Raw genomic sequence first — 23,590 nt, 5'->3', positions numbered from 1 at the left:
AACAGAAGAGATCTTAATTTCTACTGCCAAATTTCAGATTTCAGGTTATGCAAAATGTAAATGACTAAGAAGCAAGATGGCAAACAAAGCACAAGGCCAACAGCCTTGTAGAAACATAGAGACAACATCAAAATGCTTGAATGCTGACTGTGGAATTAAAGGTAACCACACAAGTTTGATAAATAACTATGATATGGTCATCCATATCACAGTATGTAATATGAGAGGCAATTGCTTTTAAGTTATACTGGGTCAACATCACCATGCACTAAATAATATGCTTTATAAAGCACATTAACAGCCATAATTCCTGTCTTTAACATATTATAATTTCAAACAGACCTATATACAGATAAAAAGACCTTGGTATTCAATTGAACAACAACTAAAAGGCAAGGGTAAAGGAAAGACAGCAGCTAAGAATTTTAAAAATCCACTAGAAATAGTGTTTACTGGTAAAAAGAACAAACTAACATAGTCAAATATAATACCGATTCTTCATGTAAATGGACTAAATGAGAGAAAACAAAAGAAAACAAAAACCTAGAGAGCAGTGGGATGTATACAAAAGTAAAGAATTCTCATATTTGTTCAATATTCAGACAAGTATCAAACTATTGTACTATTACATAAAAACAAGTCTTACCTTGTTGCTGTGAAGGTGCAATATCAGATTTATCTCTAACATGTAGGTAACTTTGTGATGGTTTGTGTTCAACTTGCTTAACATCCTGATTTTGCTTTTGTTGGTACTAAATAATTTAAGATATGAAGTCATAATATTATTTTTTAGTTACTTAAAAAAATCTGAGAAGTCAAATTATTCAAGTGTTTATAATATTTTAATAATATGCTTGCTTTCTAGTTGCTTTTTATTGCCTTTTATTTATTAGCACGTCTACCAATAAATAGGTGACAAGGTACATATTACAAAAGAAAAGATGTTGCAAAAAAAAAAAACCTTTAAAAAGATTTGGATCATATATACAGATTTCAAATATTCAAGTCATTTCTATCTATTTTTATTAGAGAATTCAGAGCTACTTATGAATCAAACTACTTTATATACATATAATGGATTTAGACAGGATAAGAACTTAATTTGGCAGCAAACTCTTCCATATAACCACTTTTTGCATAAAATGAAAATCTGCATAATGCACTGCAATTTTCAAGGAGGTTTTATATATAGTAACATCATTTAATTCTCAGAAGTGTGAGTAGGTATTGTTATCTTCCATTTGCCATTCAAGAAACATACGCTCCATCATAAGCACTATCATCTCTCTCCCTTAACTATAACATAACCAAATTTGAAATTTACAGTAGTCACAAATCTCTTCATAATCACACATCACAAATTGTGTGATTTTCTTTCTTCTCTTTCCTATTTTATGTGCTTAATGATAAATGAGCCCCTGAAAACAGCTATTACAGGAGCCCCTGAAAACAGCTTTAACAGGAACTTAAAAAGAAATCCCTGGACCCTTATCAATAAATACAATCATAGAAGAATCTGAAACATCTGTCCACATGGACACAATGTAATCACTGCACCTTTGACAGGCACCCTCTTTATCTAGGGGTAAAAATTAGTAGCTCCAAGCTGCAGTAATAATAACTAGCCTTAACTCTGGTCTTCCAAGTTTAGAGCCGTTAGTCATGTATGTTTCTGCCTTGAAGGAAATATTATTTTGGTGGGTATTTCTAAGATGGGTACTAGGACTACCTCTGGCTCTGGCTGCTGAGACTTTGAACGTTTCTACTGGTTTCCTTACTTACTCACAGCGAATAAGAGCTGTGACCACAGGAGCTAAACTGCTTGTGTTCAAATCTGGGTAAGGCATTTTCTAGCTTTGACCTTGGGCAAGTTATTTAACTGCTCAATACCTCAATTTCCTCATTCATGAAATGGGGATAATAGTAACAACTACCTCATTAGGCTGTTACAAGGATTAAATAAGTTAAAATACGTAAAAAACTTAGAACAGCATCTAGCACTATAAATGTGTGCTATTATTACTAACCATACATCCCTGCTAGCTAAAGAAATCTAACAAGGGAATTTTTTGAGACCCTTTCTTCTGGTAACACTTCATAGTTTTATTCTAAAACAAGCCATCAATTAAAAGGCAGTAATCTTTTATTTTTAAAGTTTTATTGAGATATATGTAACAGATAATAAACTGCACATATTTAAAGTGTCCATTTTGCTGTTTTGACCTACCTATAAACCCATGAAACCATCACCACAATCAAGATAATACAAGAAACATATCCATCAATCTCAAAAGTGTTCTCACACCCTTTTATCTTCTCCTTCTTGCCCTTTCCACCTCTACCTCCTACCGTCCCCAAAAAAGAACTGAAATGCTATTACTATAAATTAGTTTGCATTTTCTAAAATTACATATAAATAAAATCAGTGTTTTGTTTTTTTTTTCTTGGTATGGCTTCTTTACTCAACATAATTTTTGTAAGAACCATCCATGTTATTGTTTGTATTCATAGTTCATGCCTTTTGGTTGCTAAGTATTCCACTGTACAGGATACACCACAATTTGTCCATTTACCAGTTGATGGACATCTGTGTTGTTTTCAGTTTCTGGTTACTACAAATATAAGGTTGTATGAACATTCACATACATGTCTTTGTGTAAATATATGTTTTAGTTTCTCTTGAGAAACTAGGAGTGAAATGCATGGTTCATATGGTGGGTGTATATTTTTAAATGGCCAAGCTCTTTTCCATAGGGGTTGGATCGTTTTACATTCCCAATCAGCAAAGTATGAGAGTTCAGTTGCTCCACATCCTTGCCGACACTTGGCATGACAGTCTTTTAGATTTTAGATATTCTTATGGATACGTAGTGGTAGCTCATTGTGGTTTTATTTTTCATTTTCCTAATGACTAACTCTGCTGAGAATCTTTTTTTTTTTTTTTTTTTTTGAGAAGGAGTTTTGCTCTGTCACCAGGGTGGAGTGCAGTGGTGCAATCTCGGCTCACCTTCCTCCACCTTCCAGGTTCAAGCGATTCTCCTGCCTCAGCCTCCTGAGTAGCTGGGACTACAGGTGCACACCACCATACCCAGCTAATTTTTGTATTTTTAGTAGAGACGGGTTTCACCATGTTGGCCAAGATGGTCTTGATCTCTTGACCTCGTGATCCACCTGCCTCGGACTCCTAAAGTGCTGGGATTACAGGCGTGAGCCACCATGCCCGGCTGAGAATCTTTTTATGTGCTTATTTGCCATTTATATATCTTCCCTGGGTAAAGGACTGGTCCAAATCTATTGTTCATTTTTAAACTGGATTGTTTGTTTTCTTGAGTTATGTGAGCTCCTTATATATTCTGAACGCAAGTCTTTGATCAGATAAGTGATTTGTAAATATTTTCTCCCAGTCAGTGGCTTGCCTTTTAATTTTCTTAACTGTGTTTTGAAGAAGTTCTTATTTTTGATAAGACCAATTTAAAAAATTATTATTCATAGATAGTACCTTTGGTATCATATCCCAGAAATGTGTGCCTAATCATGGTCACAAGAATTTTTTTTATACAGAAGTTATTAACAGATACTTCTTCATTATTAACTAGTTTTTCCTGATCATTGCTTGGTCACAGGTTGGTAATACTGAACCCCACATAATCATGTGTTCCATAAACAATCTTTATCTTACATATTTTTTGGTTTCATCCTTAACACATGTCCTGCTGCACAATACCATGAATACTTATTCATAAATTAGTTCAAAATGGGTAATTTTGAACGAATTGCCAATACACAAAATAAAAAACTACTTAATATTGAACTTTTTTAGATTAACATCTTGATGAGTAATTAACCTATTTTTTCGGTACACAAGATTGCATGGGCCATTGGCTTACCTCAGTATTAAATTTCTTATGCAATACATTTCTTATGAAACACTTTTTACAAATTTCAATGTAATAAACACTTATCAAGCACCTACTATATGCAAATTACTGAGCTAGGTATTGCATGCAGATACAGAGATGTAAACGAAATAGCTACCTTACTTTTATATATATTATTTTTATGTTTTATTTACTTATTCATTTTTTTTGAGACAAGAGTCTCACTCTGTCACCAGCTGGAGTGCAGTGGTGTAACCTGGGCTCACTGCAACCTCTGCCTCCCAGGCACAAGCAATCTGCAGCCCACGTCAGCCTCCCAAGTAGCTGGAACTACAGGAGCCCAGCTAATTTTTGTATTTTTTGTAGAGATGCTGTTTTGCCACATTGCCCAGGCTGGTCTCAAACTTCTGAACTCAAGCGATCCGCTGTCTCAACCTCCCAGAGTGCTGGGATTACAGGTGTGAGCCATTGCACCTGGCCATTACTTTTATTCTTTAATTTAAAGATAGGGAATTAAGGCCTAAAAGAGGCTAAGTAATGTGTTCCAGGGCACAGCTTGGGTGAACTTGATTTATATTCAGGCTTGAGTTAGGAAATAAAGGAGGCATGATTTGAAGCTATCTGACTCCAGAGGCTTGGCTCTTGACGGGGTACCATGCTAAGGCAACATTGTTTCAATTCTCATTTTAAGTAAAATACAAGTGCTATTAATTTGGTACCTGCGGAAAATCTTCAGCGGCTACTGGTAAATTAACATCATTTTCTTGTGCTGTCAGAAGTGTTGAGGGAAGAACCAGGTTACAATTTGGCTCCAACTCCAATTCTCCCAAACTCATTGGACCATGACTAGCACATGAATCTTCATAAATACTACCTGTTATCAAAAATGTAAACAAAAAGTTAAAATAAATTGTTAAATTTATCTTCAAAAATGAACAAGTAGTTGACTAAAACCACCAATATTTCTCACCTGCTGAATTAGAACTAGCAGCGTACTTAAAAAAAACACCTGGACCAAGCCTTCACTGCAATTAAAACCAAAACTCAGAATGCAAAAAGTACCACGTTCAAACAAATCCACGGAATATTCTATGTAAAGTTCCAATCAACAAGTTGCCCATGCAGTTCATCTGCAGCATCCTTCCCACATATGAACTCTTAATACTCCTGCTTACCTTTCCTATCTCTAAGAGTCAATAGAATACTTTCTATCTAAAACGTAATCTTAAAGCAAAGGGCAATTTCCTGCCTGGGAAATGCTGGTATTGGCTAGCTCTATTCTGTAGATTTTTTTCTTCAAGTGACCAAGCTCTTATTTTCTTATCTAAATGGCACCTCTGGCTGAATGCAGTAGATCATGCCTGTAATCCAGCACTTTGGGAAGCTGAGGTGGGTGGATCGCCTGAGGTCAGGAGTTTGAGACCAGCCTGGCCAACAGGGTGAAACCTGTCTCTACTAAAAATACAAAAATTAGCTGGGTGTGGTAGCACGGCACCTGTAATCCCAGCTACTCAAGAAGCTGAGGCAGGAGAATCACTTGAACCCGGGAGGCGGAGGTTGCACTGAGCTGAGATAGCGTCACTGCACTCCAGTCTGGGTAACAAAGTGAGACGTCGTCTCTAAATAAATAAATAAATAAATGGCACTTCAGTCAAATCAGTAAAAAGAAGACAAGAGCAGAGATATCTATGTATCTAACCACTGTATCTTTGTATTGCACTATATACTCCAAGCACTTTCATATATGAGTACATTATCTTATTACATTTGAACTTTACAATCATTCTGTAAGATAGGTTAGACAGCATTGTAACTGTCTCTCACTGACGTTACTAAGGTTCAGAGAAGTTAACTAACTGTCCAAAGTCAAAGAGCTAGTAAGAAGCACAAAGGAATTAATTCACTGCTCTCTGTTTCAGTCTTGCTAGACAACCTTTTAAAATATAGTCAATAGAAATAGACATGAAGTTATATGCAAATTAAGTTTTAAATATATATATTTAAATATTAAATATATTTTTTAAATATTAAATATATATATTTAATATTATATATTTAATATTAAATATATATATTTAAATATTAATATTTAATATTAAATATATATAAATATTAAATATATATTATATATTAATATATATATTTAATATTTATATATATATACTTTTTTTTTTTTTAAGACAGTCTCACTCCTGTTGCCCAGGCTGGAGTGCAATGGCATGATCATGGCTCCCTGCATCCTTGACTTCCCAGGCTCAGGTGATTCTTCTACCTCAGCATCCTGAGTGGCTGGGACTACAGGTGTGTGCTACCACACTTGGAAAATTTTTTGTATTTTTAGTGGAGACAGGGTTTTGCCATGTTGCCAAGGCTGGTCTGAAACCCCTGGGCTGAAGTGATCTTCCTGCCTCAGCCTCCCAAAGTGCTAGGATTACAGGCATGAGCCACTGCACTGCACCCAGCCTGAAAAAATATTTTAAAGACGCCATAGATATTTTCCATTTAAAGGCATTCTGTTGACAATTTCCTAGATATAGCAAATAATCACTCTGATTGATCTTTTACGTTAATCTAGTTTTCAATGGGCTTTTACATAAAGCGAAATACATCTATTGAGTTTTAATTTTTTTTTTTTTTTTTGAGACTGAGACTCACTCACCCAGGCTGGAATGCAGTGGTGCAATCTCGGCTCACTGCAACCTCTACCTCCTGGGTTCAAGCGATTCTCCTGCCTCAGCCTCCCTAGGAGCTGAGACTACAGGCATGCGCCACCATTCCTGTCTAATTTTTGTATTTTTAGTAGAGGCAGCATTTCACCATATTAGCCAGGCTGGTCTTGAACTCCTGACCTCAAGTGCTCAAGTGATCCACTCGCCCCGTTCTCCCAAAGTGCTGGGGTTACAGGCATGAGCCACCATGCCCAGCTGCATCGAGTTTTGATTTTTACTATTATGGTATCAAATCTGTATAAAACAACTTATCAAAATTATTACCTGATTCTCATTTAATTATCTAACATAAGATTAATTTAAATAATGGTAATAATACCTATAATTTAGAGTAACTAATGTCTCAGGCTTTATTTGCCTCTTTATATTCTGATACACCTTTTTCTATTCCTATGTGACTTGTTCAACATTTTTCTAAGAGTGGCAAATGAATTAAGAGAAAAGAATTACATATAATGTTAAAAAAGAAGATATTGAAAACTCTTTTGCTGATATATGGTATATGCCTAGAAAACCCAAGAGACTTTAACGAAAACAAAAGAATTCTATTAGAACTAATAAGAGAATTGGTAATGTGACTGGATATCAGATAAATAGATAAAAATGATTAGCTTTTTTCTACAGTATAGCAACATAATCAAGCCATGAAAGCACAGAAAGTATAAAAGATAGAAATATCTACATATAAATTTTTAAATTATATGGCAAAAAAAGATCATCAACAACGTCAATGAGCAAAATCTAAATTTGGATAAAGATATTTGCAATACAAATAGTAGAAAACATCTAAACTATAGAAACAGCTTTAAAACTAACAAGAAAAACTGAGAACCTCCCAGATGGGAAAAGAACTTTATAGGAGTACATACAAATGGCCAACAAACATATGAATGAAAAGACATATAAACTCACCAGGAGTCAGAAACATATCTTCATATTTCTACTGAGGCATGTAAAAAAACTAATCAACACAATTTCAGGAGGGGATGTAAGGAAAGGGCACTAATAAATTGCTGATAAAAATAAATTGGTTTAAACTTTCAAGAAAGCAACTTGGCATTATCTATTTCTAAACTAAAGATACATTTGCTTGTGTATAGAAGAGCTTCCCAGGAGTACATACACTGGAGTAAGAAGGGGTATATAAAACACAACAATCTGGTAGGATATGTGTGTGGATACTTACTCTAGCATTGTTTATAGAGCAAGGACATGTTAATAAACATCCATCAACAGAGAAACAACTAAATAAATTATTGGAAATCAACACTGTGAAGTTTTACGTAATCATTAAAATGAATAAATTTAAGGAATACCAGTTGACCTGGAATAATCTAAGGGTTTACTGGGTAAAACACAAAATGCAGGCAAATGTGCAAGATATGATCTCAAGTTGTAAAATAATGGCAATCACACACACCATATATATTGTACATGCATGTGTGCATATAATTATATGTGTGAGGTAAAAAACAGGAGGGTTATATGCCAGAATCTTAACATGGGTTACTTGGGATAAGGCATACATGAGACAGGAAAAAAGTGGTGGTGGGGAGCACTCAAAAAGTGTGTAATAGCTTTCACATAATATACCATCCTATAATTTAACAGATATTTACTATGTTCTGTATACTACATAACCTGCTAGGTGACAGGGATATGACAGTAAACAAGATAAAGTCTGTACCCTCACATGAGATTACAAATCAGTGTGATAAGAGCAATATTAGGCAGGTGATACTAGAGAATTATACAGAGTACATATGACAGGTATTTAACCCAGTGATAAGGGTCAGGAAAGGATTCTATGACAGCAACTGTAATAGTGCTGAATTTGCTGTGTCTTCTAACAAGCAGGCTCATTTAGTGTGTCTTACCTGTATAATGCAAGTTAGACCTTTAAAAGAGGAATATTTAAAATATTATTTCATTCAAGTCAAATTTAATTTAATTAATCATAACTAGAAATCCCTAATTTTACTTTCCTAGAATTTTGTTATAGTGGAAAGCAACCACAGCAGACTTTTAGAGAAGACTAAGTTTGCCTAAAATTGCCAGTCCAGCAAGAGTTTTTGGTCTGGCATATCTAATGGATTTTTTTCATTTGTATGAAAGTCAAAGGCATCACAAATTCAGTATGTATAAACCCCACTCAATCTCTTTCCTCCTAATTCTGTCCTTCCTCCATATTCGCTCTCTCTCAGTGACTGAGATGACCACCTATCCAATAATTCTAGACAGAAACCTAGGGATTTCTTAGACTTTCTGCTTCTTTTGTACTGCTCACATTCAAATGAATTCCTGTCCATCTCCTTAATTCTCTCTCAAATCTCCCTTTTTATATATCCTCACTACTGAATAATGTCTCATCAGGTCAACTTTAATGGTTGTCTAATCAGGCTCCTTGCCTCCAGTCTTATCTCTTCCAATCTATCCATCACATTGCACCTCAGATGATCTTGCTAAATAAAAGGTAAATATGATCATATCACTCATTTACTTATAATCTTTAACAGACTGATGAATATCACACAACATTCAGAATTGACAGAAACTTAAGGCTGAATTGTTCATGGGAATAAGTATAAAGTAAGACTGTTATTATTTCCCATTTTGTATACAAAGCGATCCTTACTATACTCCTTAATAGATCCATCCAGGGCTTTTCATGACCTGGTTTCTGCTCCCTGCTGCAATTTCACTACATCTTAAGCTCTAATTCTTTGACAAAAACACTGCATTTCCGTGATTAACCCTTGCTTTTTTTTTTTTTTTTTTTTTTTTTTGCCTTTGTCCCCTGTCTCATTGCATATTCTGCCTGAAAGGTCCCTCCTCACTCACCACATGGCAAGCATTTATTCATCTTTGAGGAGTCACTTCAAGCAAGACTTCCCTCATCTATGAAGTCTTTCCTGAATCCCTTCAACTACAATTGACCTGTACCTCCATCCTATACCGGCTTCTTCACAATAACTACAGTAATTTATTGCATGTTTTTGCTTTCTTATCTACTATGTCTACTAGAGAAAAAAAATCATTGTGAACAGGGCCTTACTAAGTTTCATATTCCTAGCACCTAGCACATGCTCAGCACATAGCAGGCACTCAAAAATGTCTTCTGAATAAGTAAATGAACAAACTGGAATATTCTTATCATAATTTACCATCTGGCTAATTCCCTTAAGATTCAATTTCACATTGGATCTTGCAGAAAACCTTTTCTAAGCCCTCACAAATGAGTTAAGTTCCTCCTCTGCACTCCCACAGCCGTCTGTGTTGTACTAGTCACACAATATTATAATTGTTATTTATTTCTCCCACACTAGTTAGTAAACGTCTTGAGAGCAGATATCTATCATCTTTGAATCTTGAGTGCTTAATGTAGTACTTACACAGTTCTAGGTATACAGTGGGTATTCAATACAGGTTTTTTGAGTAAATAAAAAGCTGTAGTTGGTAGTATATCCCAGGGTCCACAAATAATTCACTCAAATTATAGCTTACATTTTAGGTTTCCCAAGACAACTCCTCAAAGCCAATTTTGCAACTTTCAATTACTCAACCCAACCTGAGAACCTCAGGAATCAAGACAGTGATAGAGGACTACAGAAAATAGGACACTTACTGAAAATTAGCAGGGGTGGAGAGGGGCAAAGTAAGAATAGATGACCCTCTGTAAGCAAAGTTATTAAAAATCAAGATGAAAAGCAATACCAATAACTAGCATATATAGTTGATTCTCATCTATGGACCACAGTTATAGCCTGTGCTCACCAGGAGAAAATCTTGAAACAAGAGGAACAAATTAGTTTTCTATAGGCAAAGTCCTTTTAGTCAACTGTTGATAGTTTCTGATTCTATTAAGTACATATAAGATAGTACTTTTCATACTCCAAGCATTATTAAAGAGAACACCACCATGTGCCAAGCACTGTGCTTACTACTTTACATGCATTATCAAATACATGTACCTAATAACCGTAATAAGATAGACACTATTACCTCCAAGATAGCCCCCAATGATCCCTGCCCTCCTGGTATCTATACCTTTTAAAAGTCACCTCTTAAGTTGTTCCATGATTGGTCTGTGTTATCCATGGAATATGAAAGAAGTGATGGCATGTCACTTTAGAGATTAGGTTATAAAAGACATTATCAGCTGGGCGCAGTGGCTCACACGTGTAATCCCAGCACTTTGGGAGGCTGTGGCGGGTGGATCACTTGAGGTCAGAAGTTTGAGACCTGCCTGGCCAACATGGCAAAACCCCGTCTCTACAACAACATACAAAAATCAGCCAGGTATGGTGGCGTGCATCTGTAGTCCCAGCTACTCAGGAGGCCGAGGTAGGAGAATCACTTGAACCCAGGAGGCAGAGGTTGCGGTGAGCTGAGATCGCACCACTGCACTCCAGCCTGGGCAACAGAGTGAGGCTCTGTCTCAAAAGAAAAGAAAAAAAAAGACATTATGGTTTCCATCTTGATTGCTTACTTTCTCTTGGGAGATGTCTGCTACCACATCATTCACGGTCCTATGGACTGGTTAACATAGTGAGGAAGTGAAGCCTCTTGCTAAATCCATGTGAGTGAGCTTGGAAAGTGGATCCTTCAACCCTAGTCAAGCCTTCAGATGACCTCAGTCCAAGCCATCATCTTGACTGCCACATCAGGAGAGATCCTGAAAACCACCTAGGTAAGCCACTACCGGATTTGTGACTTTCAGAGTTCTGTGAAATAATAAATGTTTGCTGCCTTCAGCTGTTAAATGTGGGGTAATTTTGTACATAGCAATATTATCCCCACTTGACACATAAAGAAATTTGGGTTCAGGAACATTAAGTTACTTGACCAAAGATACACAGAGCTGGAATTCAAACCCATTTCTGAAACTCTCAAAGCCTAAACTCTTAGCTATTCTGCTATATTGCCTTACATATGTGCTCAATCTTATGTTATACCATATTACTTATTTTTTCCAATTAAACAAATACCTACAATGTACCTAAGATTAAAAATGCACTGTACTATAGGTAGTCTGCTAGGGTTACCAGAGATTTAAAAAGGACTGGAGAGGCTATCTCCTCAGGGAGTTTATTCCGTAACATTTCAACTAAGTACCTAGTTGCTCTCAGGTACCTAGTAGCTCTTAAGTACCTAGCAGTTCAAGTGATCTGCGAGAGCCACCTACTGTTAACTCTGTTTAATTGCATTCTGCACATTTAGCTGGACATAAATGTAAATCACATTTCATGCCATTTGAATCCTACAAATTTTAAAGAATGTAAAACATTTAATACTCTCATTATGTGTACAAAATGAGAAATAAGGCCAATCTTTACATTTATTCACATGGGAAATTCAGTCTCGAACTTCTCCCAGTTCTGAATGATACAAGATGTTCACTCAATATGAAACTAAATACTCTAACTTCAGGCTTTTCCTTTTCTGATTTCTGGCAGATCTGCATGCCTCCAGAAGTTTCTTTTCACTTAAGAGAAAGAAACAATGGGCATTTAAAAATCAATAATAAGAATATAGCAGATCCTCATTTATTTGTAAATTACATATTTGCAAATTTATCTACTCACTAAAATGTATTTATAACCCCCAAATCAATACTTGCAGCACCTTTGTGGTCATTTGTGGACATGTACAGAGTGGTGAAAAACTTAAATTACCTAACATGCATTTTTCCAGTTGATGCTGAACAACGATACATTCCAGCTTATTCCAGCTCTCATACTGTAAACAAGTGACCTTTTCACAGTATACGTAAAGCTGTGTTTTTCACATTTCATCCTTTTTTTTTTTTTGGTGATTTCACAGTTTAAAATGGCCCCTTAGTGCCGAAGTACTGTCTAGTGTTTCTTTTCTTTTTTTTGTTTTTTGAGACAGGGACTCGCTCTTTTTGCCCAGGCTGGAGTGCAGTGGCGTGATTTCGGCTTACTGCAACCTCTGCCCTCTGCCCTCTGAGCCTCCCGGGTTCAAGCAATTCTCCTGCCTCAGCTTCCCAAGTAGCTGAGATTACAGGCATCTGCTACTATGCCTGGCTAATTTTTGCATTTTTAGTAGAGATGAGGTTTCACCATGTTGGCCAGGCTGGTCTTAAACTCCTGACCTCAGGTGATCTGCCCACCTTGGCCTCCCAAAGTGCTGGATTACAGGCGTGAGCCACCGCACCTGGCCTGTCTAGTGTTTCTAAGCACAAAAAGCCTCCGCTGTGTCTTATGGAGAAAATATATGTGTTAGATAGGCTTCCTTCAGGCACAAGTTATACTGCTGGATTGTTCAATGGCTGTGAGTTCAATATTAATGAATCCAAAATATATATAAAATAAGATTTCTTTAAACAGAAACATAAATAAAACCAGGTTATATATTGATCAGTTGATAAAAATGTTATGACCAGAGGCTCACAGAAACCTAATCCTGTATTTCCCCTAGGAGCAATGGTTCAATATTTGTTAATATGTTTGTGGTGACCACAGAACATAACAATGGTCCATAGATGAGAGTCAGCTATATATGCTAGTGATTGGTATTCTCTATTCTATCCTTATTTCCAATGTGTCACAGCAGAAAGTTTATTTAAATTCTAAAATAGTCCTGAACGCACTGAGTGCTACTAAAATTCATATAGTATAAAGAATAAATTCTACAGTATTATCTAATTTAACCTTGTCCTAAAGATCTGTTATGTCAATTTTCATGGATTCATTATATTTTTCTAGTACATATTACAATAAATGCATCGGCTGGGCACGGTGGCTCACGCCTGTAATCCCAGCACTTTGGGAGGCCAAGGCGGGCAGATCACCTGAGGTCAGGAGTTCAAGACCAGCCTGGCCAACATAGTGAAACCCTGTCTCTAATAAAAATACAAAAATTAGCTGGGCATGGTGGCCCATGCCTGTAATCCCAGCTACTCAGGAGGCTGAGGCAGGAGAATAGCTTGAACCCAGGAGGCAGTGGTTGCAGTGAGCCAAGATCTTGACATTGCATTCCACCCTGGGCGACAGAGCAAGACTCCGTCTCCAAAAAAATAAAATAAAATAAAATAGGCCGGGCGCGGTGGCTCAAGCCTGTAATCCCAGCACTTTGGGAGGTCATGGTGGGTGGATCACGAGGTCAGGAGATCGAGACCACCCTGGCGAACACAATGAAACCCCATCTCTACTAAAAACACAAAAAATTAGCTAGGCATGGTGGCGGGCTCCTGTAGTCCCAGCTACTCAGGAGGCTGAGGCAAGAGAATGGCGTGAACTCGGGAGGCGGAGGTTGCAGTGAGCCGAGATTGCACCAATGCACTCCAGCCTGGGTGACAGAGCAAGACTCTGTCTCTAAATAAATAAATAGAATGAAATAAAATAAAAGTATCACAGTTAAAAAGTTTTAAGTGTATGCATGTGTATTACCAAAATTAATTCACATACCACCCAATGGTTCATGTACCAACATTGATATATGAATCACATTTGGGGAAACACTGCTACATATACTATAAAAAACGTTATCACCAAACTTTTCAATTATTAAAATCCCTTTTAATAAAGAAATTTTGCAAGCCCCTATCTGAAAATAGGTATACTTTTCTCAACTCAGATTAAGGATACTACTATGACACATCAAGAAAAAATATTTTGGTGTCTACCTGAAACTGTGTCAAATTGCCGAGATAATGGTTTAGGATCACATTGTTGATCCAAAGACTGTGCATTAGTGACAGATGGCTGCATATAGAGAGAATGTCCCATTAAGATGTTCTCTGCTGCCGCTGTTAGCTGGGGTCTTTGTCCTTCACTAAGTTCACCCACACTGTTTTCCAAGTCCTTTAAAAAGCAGAAACAATTGTTAAAACCATTATATTAAAATCAAGTCAAAACAGGAAATGTTTGCCAAATATCATGAACAATACCCTTTGACTCCTTGGAAGGTATTTTACAAACTGCCCTTCTATGCCACATATACATTACGTGCAAGAAAAGTTCAAGAAGTTAGTCTAATAAGCCTCGTGATAGGCATTGTTTTCAATATAATAATTTCATACATTTTATGAAATTAACCACTGTTTTTCAAGCACCAATTAAATAGCAATAAAACATATAAGAAAAATTATATTACAATTTAAAAGACTCAATGGGGCCAGCACGGTGGCTCATGCCTATAATCCTAGCACTTTAGGAGGCCGGGGCAGGTAGAACACTTGAGCTCAGGAGTTCAAGACCAGCCTAGGCAACATGGCAAAACCCCATCTCGACAAAAAATACAAAAATTAGCTGGGCATCATAGCACACACCTATAGTCCCAGTTACTTGGGGGGCTGAGGCAGGAGGCTAGCTTGAACCCCGGAGGCAGAGGCTGCATTGAGCGAGATTGCACCACTGTACTCCAGCGTGGGTGACAGAGTGAGACCCTGTGTCAACAAAAAACCAAAAATCAGCTGGGGGCAGTGGCTCACGCCTGTAATCCCAGCACTTTGGGAGGCCAAGGCAGCGGATCACAAGGTCAGGAGATCAAGACTATCCTGGCTAACATGGTGAAACCCCGTCTCTACTAAAAATACAAAAAATTAGTGGTGGCAGGCACCTGTAGTTCCAGCTACTCGGGAGGCTGAGGCAGGAGAATGGCGTGAACCCGGGAGGTGGAGCTTGCAGTGAGCTGAGATTGCGCCACTGCACTCCAGCCTGGGTGACAGAGCGAGACTCCGTCTCAAGAAAAAAAAAAAAAATCAAAACCACTAAATGCTGGTATGCATTACACATTGTTCATACAGCTTAAAATGGGAATAACAGAAAATTTCTCTCATTCTTCATGAATAAAAACTGCCTAAAGTTTGTTAGTGTAAACTTTATAATAAACAACTGATGAGGGGAATAATATACTTTAAACAGCATAAAGGTTACCCCATATATCAATAATAATATTTATAAAAGTATAGAGGCCTGGCGTGGTGGCTCACACCACCCAGCACTTTGGGAGGCCGAGGCGGGCAGATCACAAGGTCAGGAGTTTGAGACTAGCCTAGCCAACATGGTGAAACCCCGTCTCTACTAAAAAAAAAAGTACAAAAATTAGCCAGGCGTGGTGGCGGGTGCCTGTAGTCCCAGCTACCCGGGGGGCTGAGGCAGGAAAATCACTTGAACCCAGGAGGCAGAGGCTGTAGTGAGCCGAGACTGAGCCACTGAACTCCAGCCTGGGCGACAGAGTGATACTCTGTCTCAAGAAAAAAAAAAAGTATACAGATTATAGAAGAATACTTTAGTCATATTTAATAATGTTATTTTCTCTGGGAAAAATAAAAACACAAAAAGCACAAAAATTGTTGGCTGGGCATGGTGTCACGCCTGTAATCTCAGCATTTTGGGAGGCCGAGGTGGGTGGATCACCTGAAGTCAGGAGTTCCAGACAATCCTGATCAACATGGCAAAAACCCATCTCTACTAAAAATACAAAATTAGTGGGCATGGTAGCGCATGCCTGTAACTCCAGCTACTCGAGAGGCTGAAGCAGAAGAATCGCTTGAACCCAGGAGGTGGAGGTTGCGGTGAGCCGAGATCCCGCCACTGCACTCCAGCCTGGGCAACAAGAGCGAAACTCTGTCTCAAAGAAAAAAAAAATTGTTTTAAATGAAATCTATGAAATAAATGAACAAATGAAAAAATATAAGACTCCTATTTTCTTTATTAAAAAATTATATGTCCTAATCACTAGTACATTTTATGACTTGAGATATTCTAATTAATGAATTTACTAATTAAGAACTGAAGAAAAATTCCAATTATCTGAAAGCTCCCATGTTTCTCATTTAAAAGGGGTTTAATTTCAGCCAACAAGTGTTTTTTTTAACTAGACTATATGAAGAAATCACTGCTGAAATGCCTTTGATGATTCCATTGACTATAAAATAAAATCTAAACTTCTTAGCTCAACATTCAAGATTCTCTTCAATTTGCCTTCATTCTCCTATGTACATCTCTATCTCTCCTTATTCCCTTAGCCTGACTCTTCTTTAGGAATACTGATTGCCTCAACATCCTCTAAATTAAAAAATACTGTTTCACAATTAATATGAAATCCCTTGGAGACTCTTGGGCAGTGTTTAGAATGACGGCAATTATGTTTTCCCCACAAATTAATGAGAAATATTTCACAATGCCTATATTACTCTGACAGTCTACAGTAACTTCTCTGTTGTGAATCTGTTTTCTAGGATATTTGCAACTGCTGAACTATTTAACACCTTAAGAATACTCTATGACCCTACTGAAGACTTATCTTGCCTATTTACAAAATGGTCTCATACTCATAAGTATCTCTGAGTTTTGGATTATACTCAGTGCTTAAACTCATGCCAATTTAAGTCAGGTTGCCTATAATACAGAGTAATATACCTAGCCCATCTACATACATGTACAAATTACAGTTTTGCCATCAGTCAGCTCTCACTGACCAAATGCCCCTCTAAGCAAGAAGTTTCAAGCACAAAGAAAAACCACAACTTAGCAAAGCAATATTTTAACTTATAATGTATCAATATTACTAGTTCTTATTATATAGCCCTTTAGACAGGAAAATATGCAAAATATTAATAGCCCTTTAGACAAGAAAATATGCAAAATTTCACTGTTAATCAGACTGGCAAAAATTTAAGATTAAAAGCATTATGTGTGACATGGGAAAGGGATCTCATACAGCTAGGGGCAATTTTTCAGTGCCTACTTAAATTATGAATGCTTATATCTTTGAGCCAGCAATTCCATGCCTTAGTATCTAAATCTAGAAAAATAATTTCTCTTGAGTACAAGAAAAGGATTTTACACCTAGTATAGTTTGATTAGAGAATAATTGGAACCAATCTAAAAATCCTTCAATAGGAGAATAATTAAACTATGGTATACTACATGGTAGATAAAAAGAATATAGTAGATATTCAGGATTTATGTTAAATTTTAAAAAGCCTTGCAACCTGCTTTTTAAAATTTAAAATTGCACAACAATATATACACACACCTCAAAATTATATACTAAGCCAGAAATGGTGGCTCATGCCTATAATCCCAGGACTTTGGAAGGCTGAGGCAGGAGGATCACTTGCGGTCAGAAGTTGGAGATCAGCCTAGCCAACATAGTGAGACCCCGTCTCTGCAAAAAATAAAAAATTAGCTAGGTATGGTGCACGCTTATAGACCCAGCTACTCTGGGGGCTGAGATGGGAGGATTGCTTGAGTCCAAGAGTTCGAGGCTGCAGTGAACTGACTGAGCCACTGCACTCCAGCCTGAACAACAGACTGAAACTGTCTCAAAAAGATTCATATATATATATATATATATATATATATACACACACACACACACATATACACATACACAAATATATTTTTATACATATATAAATGCTATGCTTAGAAAAAGATCTGGAGAAGATAGAATTCTAACTTCTGCATTGCTGGTCTAGCCAGGACAGCACAGTAACAAAGGCTGCCAGCTCTCAAAGTCAACACTGGAGTAACTAACTACAGAGGTGAAAAAGAACCCATGGATTCTGAGAACTAAAGTAAAAGTTGTGAAAAGCCCCTGGAAAGAAAGACAGTTAACTCAAACTGGAACATGTGGAAAGAAAGGGGCTGCATCCTAGGGAGGAGGCTGTGTGGAGGGGCTTCATGAGAGGAATGAATGGAGAAAAGTCATTGTTTCTTCCTCCATTAATTTGAGATTACTGCTTGCCCCTCAACCATAAAAGTCTTCTTGTTAACAACCCCAGCTGCAAATGCTGGCGCCCCAGAGTAATATCAGGGAACATGAAGGCCTAGCTATGGTGACAACTACAGATGAAATCTGTCCAGAAGCCCATCCGTGGGCATCATTCCTTCACCTTCTTCCCCTCCAAGCCCCAGGACTAGTGGATTATAAACCCTCCCAAAGCAACGTCTTCCTAAGGGCTTAAAGACACAATAATCACCAGGAGGACTATACAGTGGAGTAACAGCAAACAGCAGGGACAGTGACCAAGGGTGGTTCTGTGCTGCCTGAGGCTTTCCTCCCTACGGCTCTCTCCTCCCCTCTTCTTTAACTCTCTGAAACAGACCATGGACTGGTTTTATCCTTACCCAAATTCTCAGACAGAATAGTTGATCCCATCAGTGAAATAAGAACTCACAGGTCAAAAGAACCAGATACCTGAGGAGTCAATAAGTTTAAAAAAGAAAAAAAAACAGACAACAAAGTGAATGATATTAATCAGACAGACAGACACAGAGTAGGCAATAAGAAAAGATATTAAAATGCAAAGCAAAAAAAAAAAAAGAATGTCAAGTATGAAAAACACAATAAATGGGATAAACAGTATAGTAGAGAACAAATTAATAGTTAGCAGATCAGATTGGGGAGCTCTCTCAGAATGGAGAAGAAAAGAAAGACAGAAAATTTAAGGGATAAGAAAAACAGAAATAGAAGTGTCAATATCTGGAAACAAGAGTTCTAGAGAGAGGGGGGAAAAATGAAAGGAAGAAAAAAAAAAGAGAAAGAAAGAATGAAGATAAATTTCCCAGCATCTAAAAGATAAAAACGTCTGATACAATTGAACGAATAAATACACTGATATTAGTGATTTCCAAAAAGAAAGAAAACTAGGATTAGTCAGTGGAATTTATAAATTATGCAGACACTTCTGCTATTTGCCACCTCTTTCTGTACCATTTGCTTGTCTCATTCTCTCCCTCCTTCCCTCTCCCTCTTTCTCTCTCCTTTCCACGCACACATGCGCTTTCTCTCTCCTTTCCACACGCACATGCGCTTTCTCTCTCCTTTCCACGCGCACATGCGCTTTCTCTCTCCTTTCCACGCGCACATGCGCTTTCTCTCTCTCCCCTCCCTCCTTTCTCTCTCTCAGCTTACTGGTTTCGATACTAATCATCCTAGTTTCTGTAGCTATGAGAGTATGTTTTTGAATTTAGCGACATAGATATCACAACTAATATTTTTCCAGTGAAATGGTCTATTGCTAACTGAAGTTGCAGAAAATTTAATTATTTTAATTCAGAAGGAATATGTTAAGCCTTCATTTTTTCCCATTACTAAATTTTATATCTTCTCCTACCTTTCCTAATCATTTAAAGTTTTAAAAATAAAAATAGAAAATAAAACCAACCATCTCCTTGGGCCCTATATAGTCTTCAGATCTCCAGCTCATCTAAAGCCAGTTGACATTTGTTCATGCAAAGACAACCAGATACGATAGAAACAGCACTATAGATCAAGAATCCTAGTCCCAGCTCCATCATTAACCAGTCTGAATGACAATGTTGTACATTTCTACCTGGAATTTCCTTAAGCACCTTAAATACAATGTGTATATCAAACTCATAACTTTCCCCACAAAATCTGGCACTCTTCCGTCTGCACTTCTAAGCCAACAACTCTATAATCACCCATCCAAGCTCCTAAGGTAGGAACCTCAAGATTATCCTTAAAAAAAAAAAAGCTTTTTTACCTCTCTCAACCAATGACCAATTACTGTCAATAAATCTCTCTCCTCTCTATTTCTGCTGTAACTGTCTTTGTTCATGTTCTCATTCTCTCTTGCTGGGACTACTCCAGTGGTGTTCTGACAGATCCCCCATGTCTCCCTCATTTGTTTATGGCTTCATACTCCTTCCTAAGGCAACTCCCTTGTCCAAAAACCTTCATGGGCTCCACAGTGCCCAAGCCTTACCATGGTCTAAATAAAATGTTCCCTATGATCATCTGGTTCAATCTCCTTCTCCAGACGTATCTGATTCTTCATCTAAAGTTCCAGCCACACAGAGATTTTCAATACTTTCCAAATATGCTTTAATATTTCTTGGCTGTCATCCCTTAACAAATGGTATTTCTGCTTCTGAAATGTCCTTCCCTTTCATTGCTGCCTGCAAAGTCCTACTCCATCTTTAAAGACTGACATCAATGTAATATCGTGTATGAAGTGTCATCTAACTTCAAGCAGAGTCTTTCCTCCTGTGTGTTCATATAGTACTTGTAAATACAGCTATTTGATCAGTTATTGCACTGTTGAATAATTACTTGTGTAAGCACTTATCTTCCTACACGACTGTAAGCTGCTTAAAGGTAGGGGTCATGTCTTATTTATCTTTGTATCTTTTCCAAGGTTGTGTCTGGCATATAATGGATACTTAATAAATAATTGCATAATGAATAATCCTCACAAAGCTTCAGCTTTTTTAGCGGTAGAACAAGGTGGTTGGAATAGATGGTCTAAATTCCTTTCAGTTATAAAACTCTACAGTTCCATAATTCCAAGTTAAAGTTGCTGTAACACTGACTCTTGAAAAAAATAAAATACTAGCATGCTTTAACTAGTAGTAAGAATATTTTAATTTTTTCCTGTATTTAGATCTAACCAAAAAAAAAAAAAGTCATTAAAGTTAAAAAGTACCTCTGAATGATAGACTGCTTGCTGGGAAACTGTAGACTCCTGGTTTTGTTTAGCAAAAGAAAGAATTGCATCTGCATGAAATTTTTTATGGGACATCCTAATCACTTGCCCTTCACTAGGAGGATCATCCTCCTAAAAGAAACATAAAGACAATTAATAAAAATAAATTATTTCAAACAATTGCATTTTTCTCAATTTAAGATTAATAAAAACTTATCAGTCATGAAATGATGATATTAGCATTTTTGGAGAGGAGATGAACTCTTTATTTTCATCTAGTTCTCATTTCCATTTGTCTATAATAAAAGCCCTCTATCTTTGCCTCAAATATAAACCACAGTATAATTTGGTACAACGTAAACTGGAGATCATAAAAACATAAAAATCAAACCGTCTGTCCCACGCAGTTGAGCTACCATGAATCATAAATATTTTATACGATATCATTATTTTTGGGTCACAGCCTCCTCATATTTCTGCAGTAAAGTAATGCCACAGTGTGGCAATGGGGGCAAAGCATTGTAATGCTGCAACTTGGACCACAAGCAAAAATGAAAAATTGTAGAAGTATGGTATGGCAGCTATAGACCTCAATGTCCCTTTGCCTTTGGGCTGACATCTGGCTTACTTGGCGAGGGCGTTGGTATTGAAGACCCTCACTGGAGCACCCTGTATAGGCTTCTTCATGCCTCAAAATAGGCCCATCCCAACAATGAGGAACAGTGTGGGCCTCAGAGTTCAACAAAGTAGATTATCTTGTAAATACAGATATTAACATGATTTTAAATTCATTGAAAGTATTTGTATTTATTTTTCATGAAATAAAGTTTATTAGCTCCAGATTATAAGTCCCTATCCCCTAGCTATGTATAGATAAATGCCCACTGGTACATGATTTCAAGTTATTTGGGGTTTTTCCAGATTGTACTTTTGTATTTGACTTTATTATGAATTTGTAGCATATGTGATTTAGGCATAGTAAAAATATCAAAATTAGAACTTAGTTTCAAATGTAGAAAAAGAGAAACAAGTTATAATTTAGTCTTGGTTCAGTTTAGCTATTTACTTTAAATAAATTTAAACATGGTTTGCCACTTGAAAAAGTTCAAAGAAAGGAGAAAAATGCTATAATGGTACACTAATAGGCCAAATGTTAGTAATGCTTCTCTGAAAATAAAGATATCTCATTTATGCCTTCTTCCCATATTATTTCATAAAAGTGATTGCTATGCTCTCTTCACAATTAGCTCAACCAATTACTTGCAATAAATAATTACTGTTTAAAAATTGTTTCATTAAAATCTTATCAAAAAACTTCTTAATGAAGTATTTTCATAGGCCTATGTGAAATAACTTAAAAAAATAGCAACAATGCTTTAAAAAGATGTGAATAAACATAGATGATAGTTGAGTACAATTACTTTTCCTTGCTTAGGTTGTTTAAAAATATATAAAAAGTAAAGATTTCTATTCCTTAACGGTTTTTTCAAAAGAAAATTCTTACTATCACTTCTATATATTTATATACAATGTGATATTTTTAAATACCAACTTTTGCTTCTACAGACCTAGATAAAAACTAGAAAGGGTTAACATCCCTGTACCTCATTTTTCTTTTTAAGCCATTAACTTTAAATATTTATTAGCACAAGGAATTATAATCATGGTTAGGGAAAAATAACAAATGTATTATAATACAGTTGGGTTTAGATAGGTAAGATCCTGCTTAAATATTGTACAGGCAACATACAGAGGTAACAATTTGCAATCAGCTAGATTTCATTACCTAATTACATTAAATGTATTTTTTTTACTATTAGAGCCACGAGGGTTAATAATAACTTTTTTCATTCTCACAATTATAAGATTATATAATGAAATGTGCAAGAAACCCTAAATTATTTCATGGTTACTTTACTAAATTTTGTGTCTATAACTCAAAAAATTGAGAAAAAACCTGATCAATGGCAACCAATTCATAAAGATATTCTTCCTATCAGAAATCAGTGTTGGAGTCAATCGTTACTTACCATTTCAACGGCATCATGCAGAGTGCTGGATAAGCTATCATTAAGGTTTGTCAGGTACAGTCCTACATCTTCTAAAACTAGAAATTAAAATATAAAAATTTAGAAAAAAAAGAAACACAAATTTAGTAAATAATCTGACCATAAAGCCACAGCATATTAGATTCAAAATTATACTGCAATGGAAATACTGGCAAAGTTTATAAACAAGCAATTCACAAACTACTCAATCTTACCAGTTTTTTTAAAGTACAATTTATAACTAAGATGAGAATTTTGTTTAACCTACCAGTTTGTTAGAAATTAAAAACTATAAATATCAATTGTAGTTATGAAATTGAGAAACAGGTATTCTCATATACTGTTGATATAATTAAAACTGATTAAGAGCTAAAAATCCTTTCTAGAACTTAAAGCAAAGAAAAAAAAATCCTTTCTAGAAAGCATGTTGGTGATGCATCTTTAAAGTAGACTCAGCAATTTCACTTTTAGGCATGTATTCTAAGGAAGAGACCAGATAACTGCACC

The 23,590-nt window shown here is 36.4% G+C and overlaps 1 protein-coding gene across 15 annotated transcripts in view; it reads right to left on the bottom strand.

Moving 5' to 3' along the window:
• The window catches only part of KIAA0586 (KIAA0586 ortholog), a 126,708-nt gene that overhangs the window by 34,824 nt on the left and 68,294 nt on the right, over nt 1-23,590 (bottom strand). For 13 of the 15 annotated variants that reach the window (XM_054530677.2, XM_054530679.2, XM_009249122.4 and 10 more), the window contains 5 exons: nt 23,066-23,142; nt 21,036-21,167; nt 14,256-14,433; nt 4,598-4,752; nt 647-752 (listed from right to left, as the gene is read on the bottom strand). In XM_054530677.2, coding sequence (XP_054386652.2) covers nt 647-752; nt 4,598-4,752; nt 14,256-14,433; nt 21,036-21,167; nt 23,066-23,142 — 648 coding nt within the window. Of the gene's footprint in view, nt 1-646; nt 753-4,597; nt 4,753-14,255; nt 14,434-17,614; nt 17,747-21,035; nt 21,168-23,065; nt 23,143-23,590 lie in introns of those variants that run through there. The other 2 variants (XR_008513297.2, XR_008513296.2) reach the window with 2 other exon arrangements.

This window comes from Pongo abelii, chromosome 15 (assembly GCF_028885655.2).
Source record: "Pongo abelii isolate AG06213 chromosome 15, NHGRI_mPonAbe1-v2.0_pri, whole genome shotgun sequence".
NCBI classification, from domain to species: Eukaryota; Metazoa; Chordata; class Mammalia; order Primates; family Hominidae; genus Pongo; species Pongo abelii.
Note: the sequence above shows the minus strand (reverse complement) of the source record. Positions and strands in the feature narration are given on the sequence as shown.